Below are 9,328 nucleotides of genomic sequence, written 5' to 3'. Positions count from 1 at the left end.
GAGGTGTGGCGTGAACCACAGTCGGGCTGCCCGGAATGTGCGGAAACTGCTGCACCTTCAGGGGCGTGGCCGCGCCGGCGGTGTTGGCACCGCGCCAACCGGCGCTAACGGGCCTCCGCCAGCCGGCGTCATCACAGCGCTGGGGGGTTCTCCTCCACGCCGGCCATTACGGACAGGGAAAGAGGGAGGGAGCGCGGGCCAGGCCAGCGCGGGCCAGGCCACCGTGCCCCCCCCCAGTGATTCTCCAGCCTGGCGGGGGGTCGGAGAATCCCGCCCATTATTTTACAGTGAGTTTACACATCTGGCGAAGCAGTAAGAAACCCCGAACACCACCTACATGTGGAATGATTAGATCCTCTTTGATGTACATCAGCTGTTCGACTCCCGCTGACCTGCAGGAAGAACATGGAGACGGGTTTAGCGAGAGCTGCCTTTCCAGCACTGTAACCAAAGACACCTGATTCAGATTGTGACGACTCTACAGCCCCAGGGACTGGCCCTCTGGCCTTGTGTCGTTGTCCCTGTCCCCACGCCTGCTACTTCCCATCCCCTTCATCGATCAGGTTACCCCCTCTTCACTTCCCCTTCCTGCAGAAAAGAGTCTGTTCAATCTTTCCTGATAGTCACAACCTCTCTGTTCTGGGATCGTCCTTGCACGAGGGGCGGGATTCTCCGCAGTCGGCGCGATGTCCACCGACCGGCGCCAAAAACGTCGCAAATCAGTCCGGCATCGCGCCGCCCCAAAGGTACGGAATCCTCCGCATCTTGAGCGGCCGAGCCCTAACCTTGAGGGGCTAGGCCTGCGCCGGACTGATTTCCGCCCCGCCGGCTGGCGGGAAACTGACTTTGCCGGGCGGCGCATGCGCGGGAGCGTTAGCGGCCGCTCACGGCATCCCCGCGCATGCGCAGTGGAGGGGGTCTCTTCCGTCTCCGCCATGATGGAGACCGTGGCGAAGGCGGAAGGAAAGTGCCCCCACGGCACAGGCCCGCCCGCGGATCGGTGGGCCCCAATCGCGGGCCAGGCCACCGTGGGGGCACCCCCCAGGGCCAGATCGCCCCGCGCCCCCCCCCAGGACCCCGGAGCCCGCCCGCGCCGCCTTGTCCCGCCGGTAAGAGAGGTGGTTTAATCCACGCCGGTGGGACAGGCATTCCAGCAGCGGGACTTCGGCCCATACAGGCCGGAGAATTGCCGGGGGGGGCCCGCCAACCGGCGCGGCGTGATTCCCGCCCCCGCCGAATATTCGGTGCCAGAGAATTCGGCAACCGGCAGGGGCGGGATTCACACCAGCCCCCGGTGATTCTCCGACCTGGCGGGGGCGTCGGAGAATCTCGCCCGAGGTTTGTCAGGCGGATTAAGGGTCACTTAACGAAGGTGAGTAAAGTGGAATTGAGGTGCAGATGGGCAATGATTAACCAAATGATCCTCCTCCTGTTGCTGTGTAACAGGCTCGAGAGGGGCTGAATGGGCCTCCTCCTGTTCCTGTATAACAGGCCCAAGAGGGGCTGAATGGGGCCTCCTCCTGTTCCTGTGTAACAGGCTCGAGAGGGGCTGAATGGGGCCTCCTCCTGTTCAATGTGTAACAGGCTCGAGAGGGGCTGAATGGGGCCTTCTCCTGTTCCTGTGTAACAGGCTCGAGAGGGGCTGAATGGGCCTCCTCCTGTTCCTGTGTAACAGCCTCGAGAGGGGCTGAATGGGCCTCCTCCTGTTCCTGTGTAACAGGCTCGAGAGGGGCTGAATGGGCCTCCTCCTGTTCCTGTGCAACAGGCTCGAGAGGGGCTGAATGGCCTCTCCCTAATCTAAGGTAGCAGGTATGAAAAAGCTGAATGGAATAGTACCTAAATCTTCCCTGCAACTTTCCCAGTGCCTCTAAATCCTGTATCTGTGGTGCTGAGACTAGAACCGCGCTAGAACCAGTGTTCCAAGTGGGATACGGGGACCAAAATTGTGCCCAGTATGATGAATGTAGGATTTTCAGATATATTGTATTGTTTGTATTTGGTGCAGTCAGGGTTAAAATCCTGAGTTGGTGTGCGTATGTGTGACTGCTGCGGTCATGTTTTTATAAATCCTGGTTTGAAAGGCAGCTAGACCTTTTGGAAACGGAGGCGAAATTAAAGCATCATAAAAGTAAGTTCATAATTTATTCCAGCCAGGGATATTGTTTGCTGAAGACGGACTAATAGAATTTTGTTTATATAAAGAGTGTTCCTTGAGGAGTAAATAATTAGAGACAATGGACGCGAATCTATGGCTGCATTGGCTCTTCTGTGAGCGCAATGCGGCTGGGAATTCCAGGGGAGGCCTCCAGCGAGTCTCCGACAGGTTCAGCGACACCCTGGATGCTCCAATGTTCCATGAGAAGTAGGTTGTAAACCAACTTACAACCTACCTGCGTGGAATCCACTGGCGTACCCAGCAAGGCTGCATTCGGGCGCCTATCAGTGCTGGGTCCACACAAACACGGACCAGGCGGAATGGCATCCGGGGTCCCCCGGGCCAACGGAGACCCCAGGGTGATCAGGGTAAGTGCAGGGTCAATCCCTGACCCTCCCCCTGGAACAAGGGCACCTTTACACTGCCACCCTGGGATAGGGAGACTGGACTGCGCAGTATTCCAAGTGGGACACGGAGACCGGAACTGTGCACAGTATTCCGAGTGGGATAGGGAGAAAGGAACTGTGCACTGTATTCCGAGTGGGATACAGAGACCGGAACTGTGCACAGTATTCCAAGTAGGATAGGGAGGCGGGAACTGTGCACAGTATTCCAAGTGGGATAGGGAGACGGGAACTGTGCACAGTATTCCGAGTGGGATAGGGAGACGGGAACTGTGCACAGTATTCCAAGTGGGATAGGGAGGCGGGAACTGTGCACAGTATTCCGAGTGGAATAGGGAGACGGGAACTGTGCACAGCATTCTGAGTGGGATAGGGAGACCGGAATTGTGCACAGTATTCCGAGTGGGATAGGGAGAAAGGAACTGTGCACTGTATTCCGAGTGGGATAGGGAGACGGGAACTGTGCACAGTATTCCGAGTGGGATATGGAGACGGGAACTGTGCACAGTATTCCGAGTGGGATAGGGAGACGGGAACTGTGCACAGTATTCCGAGTGGGATACGGATACCGGAACTGTGCACAGTATTCCAAGTGGGATAGGGAGACCGGATCTGTGCACAGTATTCCAAGTGGGATAGGGAGACCGGAACTGTGCACAGTATTCCAAGTGGGATAGGGAGACCGGAACTGTGCACAGTATTCTGAGTGGGATAGGGAGACCGGAACTGTGCACAGTATTCCAAATGGGATAGGGAGATGGAAACTGTGCACAGTATTCCAAATGGGATACGGAGACAGGAACTGTGCACAGTATTCCAAGTGGGATAGGGAGACCGGAACTGTGCACAGTATTCCGAGTGGGATAGGGAGACCAGAACTGTGCACAGTATTCCAAATGGGATAGGGAGATGGGAACTGTGCAGAGTATCCCAAGTGGGATACGGATACCGGAACTGTGCACAGTAATCCGAGTGGGATAGGGAGACCGGAACTGTGCACAGTATTCCAAGTGGGATAGGGAGACGGGAACTGTGCACAGTATTCCAAGTGGGATAAGGAGACCAGAACTGTGCACAATATTCCAAGTGGAATGCGGGGACAGGAACTGTGCGCAGTATTCCGAGTGGGATAGGGAGATGGAAACTGTGCACAGTATTCCAAATGGGATACGGAGACAGGAACTGTGCACAGTATTCCAAGTGGGATAGGGAGACCGGAACTGTGCACAGTATTCCGAGTGGGATAGGGAGACCGGAACTGTGCACAGTATTCCAAATGGGATAGGGAGATGGGAACTGTGCAGAGTATCCCAAGTGGGATACGGATACCGGAACTGTGCACAGTAATCCGACTGGGATAGGGAGACCGGAACTGTGCACAGTATTCCAAGTGGGATAGGGAGACGGGAACTGTGCACAGTATTCCAAGTGGGATAAGGAGACCAGAACTGTGCACAGTATTCCAAGTGGAATGCGGGGACAGGAACTGTGCGCAGTATTCCGAGTGGGATAGGGAGACAGGAACTGTGCACAGTATTCCGAGTGGGATAGGAAGACGGGAACTGTGCACAGTATTCCGAGTGGGATAGGGAGACTGGAACTGTGCGTAGTATTCCAAGTGGGATAGGGAGACGGGAACTGTGCACAGTATTCCAAGTGGGATAAGGAGACCGTAACTGTGTACAGTATTCCAAGTGGGATAGGGAGACAGGAACTGTGCACAGTATTCCGAGTGGGATAGGAAGACGGGAACTGTGCACAGTATTCCAAGTGGGATAGGGAGACAGGAACTGTACACAGTATTCCGAGTGGGATATGGAGGCCGGAACTGTGCACAGTATTCCGAGTGGGATAGGGAGACTGGAACTGTACGCAGTATTCCAAGTGGGATAGGGAGACCGGAACTGTACGCAGTATTCCGAGTGGGATAGGGAGACTGGAACTGTGCACAGTATTCCAAGTGCGATAGGGAGACAGGAACTGTGCACAGTATTCTGAGTGGGATAGGGAGACAGGAATTGTGCACAGTATTCCAAGTGGGATAGGGAGACCGGAACTGTGCACAATATTCCGAGTGGGATAGGGAGACAGGAACTGTGCACAGTATTCCAAGTGGGATAGGGAGACCGTAACTGTGCACAGTATTCCAAGTGCGATAGGGAGACAGGAACTGTGCACTGTATTCCGAGTGGGATAGGGAGACAGGAACTGTGCACAGTATTCCAAGTGGGATAGGGAGACCGTAACTGTGCACAGTATTCCAAGTGGGATAGGGAGACAGGAACTGTGCACAGTATTCCAAGTGTGATATAGAGACTGGAACTGTGCACAGTATTCCAAGTGGGATAGGGAGACTGGAACTGTGCGCAGTATTCCGAGTGGTATAGGGAGACCGGAACTGTGCGCAGTATTCCGAGTGGGATAGGGAGACGGGAACTGTGCACAGTATTTTATGTGTGGTCTAACCAAGACTTATATTTCTAGAAGTTGTTTGTTTTTCAGTTTGAGCCGTGTTAAGTGAAGCTGAGTTTCCTGGTTTTATGGGTTGTTAACACGCCATTAGTTAAAATGTTTTGTTAATCCGGACTCCTCGATTGTCTACCCCGAAACACTAGATTTTGGTGTAGTACCTTAATTCACTGAAATCTTTGCGCAGGATCTCCAATCCTTTCTGGAGGAATTGTTGTATCGTGTTCCCTTTCTTCATCTGGGAGGGTTAAAAGGAGGGAGAGAGATTACAGCGTCGCTGGAGATGAGACGGTCATTAATCTTCAGAGAGAGAGAGAGAGAGATGGAGAGAGAGAGGGAGAGAGAGGTAGATGGAGAGGAAGAAAGATAGAGAGAGTGGAAGAGACAGAGTAAGAGACTGAGGTGGAGCGAGAGAGATAGAGGCGGAGAGAGAGAGAGAGAGACAAAGGCAGAGAGAGAGAAACAGGAGGAGAGAGAGAGAAAGAGCTGGAGAGAGAGAGATAAAGAGACGGAGAGTGAGAAACAGAGGCAAAGAAAGAAATAGCGGCGGAAAGAAAGACTGTGACGGAGGGAGAGAGACAGGCGGAGAGGGCGGCAGACAAGTGGAGAGGGCGACAGGCGGGCGGAGAGGGCGACAGGCGGGCGGAGAGGGCGACAGGCGGGCGGAGAGGGCGACAGGCGGGCGGAGAGGGCGACAGGCGGGCGGAGAGGGCGACAGACGGGCGGAGAGGGCGACAGACGGGAGGAGAAATGGTGAGTGTCACAGAGAATGCGAGAAAGTGTGTGGAGAGTGCGAGAGAGGCTGTGAGAGAGAGGGCGAGACAGAGAGGGTGAGAGAGAGAGGGTGAGAGGGAGAGGGCGAGAGAGAGAGGGCGAGAGAGAGAGGGCGAGAGAGAGAGGGCGAGAGAGGGAGGGTGAGAGGGGGAGGGTGAGAGGGGGAAAGAGAGAGTGCGAAAGAGAGAGGGCGAGAGAGAGAGGGAGAGAGAGGCTGTGAGACAGATAGTGTGAGAGAGAGAGAGGGTGAGAGACAGAGGGTGAGGGAGAGAGAGAGGGCGAGAGTGGGCGAGAGAGACAGAGGGTGAGAGAGAGAGAGAGGGCGAGAGAGAGGGCGAGAGAGAGAGAGACGGCGAGAGAGAGAGAGAGGGCGAGGGCGAGAGAGAGGGCGAGAGAGAGAGGGCGAGAGAGAGGGCGAGAGTGAGAGAGGGCGAGAGAGAGAGAGAGGGCGAGAGAGAGAGAGAGGGCGAGGGCGAGAGAGAGGGCGAGAGAGAGAGAGGGCGAGAGAGAGGGCGAGAGAGAGAGAGGGCGAGAGAGAGAGAGAGGGCGAGAGAGAGAGAGAGAGGGCGAGGGCGAGAGAGAGGGCGAGAGAGAGAGTGCGAGAGAGAGAGAGAGGGCGAGAGAGAGAGAGAGAGAGGGCGAGAGAGAGGGCGAGAGAGAGAGAGGGCGAGAGAGAGAGAGACGGCGAGAGAGAGAGGGCGAGGGCGAGAGAGAGGGCGAGAGAGAGAGAGGGCGAGAGAGAGGGCGAGAGAGAGGGCGAGAGAGGGAGGGTGAGAGGGGGAGGGTGAGAGGGGGAGGGTGAGAGGGGGAAAGAGAGAGTGCGAAAGAGAGAGGGCGAGAGAGAGAGGGAGAGAGAGGCTGTGAGACAGATAGTGTGAGAGAGAGAGAGGGTGAGAGACAGAGGGTGAGGGAGAGAGAGAGGGCGAGAGTGGGCGAGAGAGACAGAGGGTGAGAGAGAGAGAGAGGGCGAGAGAGAGGGCGAGAGAGAGAGAGACGGCGAGAGAGAGAGAGAGGGCGAGGGCGAGAGAGAGGGCGAGAGAGAGAGAGGGCGAGAGAGAGGGCGAGAGAGAGAGAGGGCGAGAGAGAGAGAGAGGGCGAGAGAGAGAGAGAGGGCGAGGGCGAGAGAGAGGGCGAGAGAGAGAGGGCGAGAGAGAGGGCGAGAGAGAGAGAGAGAGAGAGGGCGAGAGAGAGAGAGAGAGGGCGAGGGCGAGAGAGAGGGCGAGAGAGAGAGTGCGAGAGAGAGAGAGAGGGCGAGAGAGAGAGAGAGAGAGGGCGAGAGAGAGGGCGAGAGAGAGAGAGGGCGAGAGAGAGAGAGACGGCGAGAGAGAGAGGGCGAGGGCGAGAGAGAGGGCGAGAGAGAGAGAGGGCGAGAGAGAGGGCGAGAGAGAGAGAGGGCGAGAGAGAGGGCGAGAGAGAGAGAGAGGGCGAGGGCGAGAGAGAGGGCGAGAGAGAGAGTGCGAGAGAGAGAGAGAGGGCGAGAGAGAGAGAGAGAGGGCGAGAGAGAGAGAGAGGGCGAGGGCGAGAGAGAGAGAGAGGGCGAGGGCGAGAGAGAGGGCGAGAGAGAGAGAGAGGGCGAGGGCGAGAGAGAGGGCGAGAGAGAGAGAGAGGGCGAGGGCGAGAGAGAGAGTGCGAGAGAGAGAGAGAGGGCGAGAGAGAGAGAGAGGGCGAGAGAGAGAGAGAGGGCGAGAGAGAGAGAGAGAGAGGGCGAGAGGGACAGGAGACAGGGGAAATGACAGTGAGAGTGACGGAGATACAGAGCGAGAGAGAGGGAGTGACAGTGGGAGAGCTCACATGGGTGAAACAGTAGCAGGAGGGAGGAAGATTTGACATTCCTCACCTTGACGGTTCGTCGATGTCCTGACCCATCCCAGTAACTGAAAGTGATTTCAATCTCCTCACCTAGAACCCAGAATGACAACTAATTACCCAACACAGTCCTTCAAATAACACAGCGACACCCTTCAACCTGGTCTGTGGACAGTGTAGAGGGAGCTTCACTCCGTATCGAACCCCGTGCTGTACCTGTCCTGGGAGTGTTTGATGGGGACAGTATAGAGGGAGCTTTACTCTGTATCTAACCCTGTGCTGTACCTGTCCTGGGAGTGTTTGATGGGGACAGTATAGAGGGAGCTTTACTCTGTATCTAACCCTGTGCTGTACCTGTCCTGGGAGTGTTTGATGGGGACAGTATAGAGGGAGCTTTACTCTGTATCTAACCCTGTGCTGTACCTGTCCTGGGAGTGTTTGATGGGGACAGTATAGAGGGAGCTTTACTCTGTATCTAACCCCGTGCGGTACCTGTCCTGGGAGTGTTTGATGGGGACAGTATAGAGGGAGCTTTACTCTGTATCTAACCCCGTGCTGTACCTGTCCTGGGAGTGTTTGATGGGGGACAGTGTAGAGGAGCTTTACTCTGTATCTAACCCCGCGCTGTACCTGTCCTGGGAGTGTTTGATGGGGACAGTGTAGAGGGAGCTTTACTCTGTATCTAACCCCGTGCTGTACCTGTCCTGGGAGTGTTTGATGGGGACAGTGTAGAGGGAGCTTTACTCTGTATCTAACCCCGTGCTGTACCTGTCCTGGGAGTGTTTGATGGGGACAGTGTAGAGGGAGCTTTACTCTGTATCTAACCCCGTGCTGTAGCTGTCCTGGGAGTGTTTGATGGGGACAGTGTAGAGGGAGCTTTACTCTGTATCTAACCCCGTGCTGTACCTGTCCTGGGAGTGTTTGATGGGGACAGTGTAGAGGGAGCTTTACTCTGTGTCTAACCCCGTGCTGTACCTGTCCTGGGAGTGTTTGATGGGGACAGTTTAGAGGGAGCTTTACTCTGTGTCTAACCCCGTGCTGTACCTGTCCTGGGAGTGTTTGATGGGGGACAGTGTAGAGGAGCTTTACTCTGTATCTAACCCCGCGCTGTACCTGTCCTGGGAGTGTTTGATGGGGACAGTGTAGAGGGAGCTTTACTCTGTATCTAACCCCGTGCTGTACCTGTCCTGGGAGTGTTTGATGGGGACAGTGTAGAGGGAGCTTTACTCTGTATCTAACCCCGTGCTGTACCTGTCCTGGGAGTGTTTGATGGGGACAGTGTAGAGGGAGCTTTACTCTGTATCTAACCCCGTGCTGTAGCTGTCCTGGGAGTGTTTGATGGGGACAGTGTAGAGGGAGCTTTACTCTGTATCTAACCCCGTGCTGTACCTGTCCTGGGAGTGTTTGATGGGGACAGTGTAGAGGGAGCTTTACTCTGTGTCTAACCCCGTGCTGTACCTGTTCTGGGTGTGTTTGATGGGGACAGTGTAGAGGGAGCTTTACTCTGTATCTAACCCCGTGCTGTACCTGTCCTGGGAGTGTTTGATGGGGACAGTGTAGAGGGAGCTTTACTCTGTGTCTAACCCCGTGCTGTACCTGTCCTGGGAGTGTTTGATGGGGACAGTGTAGAGGGAGCTTTACTCTGTGTCTAACCCCGTGCTGTACCTGTCCTGGGAGTGTTTGATGGGGACAGTGTAGAGGGAGCTTTACTCTGTGTCTA

The 9,328-nt window shown here is 55.6% G+C and overlaps 1 protein-coding gene across 1 annotated transcript in view; it reads right to left on the bottom strand.

Annotated features, from left to right (window-relative positions):
• Positions 1–337: 337 nt before the first annotated feature.
• The window catches only part of LOC140407019 (protein FAM50A-like), a gene marked incomplete at both ends in the record, with an annotated part of 45,763 nt that continues 36,772 nt past the window's right edge, over positions 338–9,328 (bottom strand). Inside the window, 3 exons of the mRNA XM_072494805.1 lie at positions 338–392; positions 5,190–5,266; positions 7,640–7,701. Of these exons, the coding sequence (XP_072350906.1) occupies positions 338–392; positions 5,190–5,266; positions 7,640–7,701 (194 nt within the window). The remainder of the gene's footprint in view (positions 393–5,189; positions 5,267–7,639; positions 7,702–9,328) is intronic.

The sequence above is a fragment of the Scyliorhinus torazame genome, unplaced genomic scaffold, assembly GCF_047496885.1.
Source record: "Scyliorhinus torazame isolate Kashiwa2021f unplaced genomic scaffold, sScyTor2.1 scaffold_1092, whole genome shotgun sequence".
NCBI lineage: Eukaryota > Metazoa > Chordata > Chondrichthyes > Carcharhiniformes > Scyliorhinidae > Scyliorhinus > Scyliorhinus torazame.
This window is presented reverse-complemented; position numbering and strand designations above follow the sequence as displayed.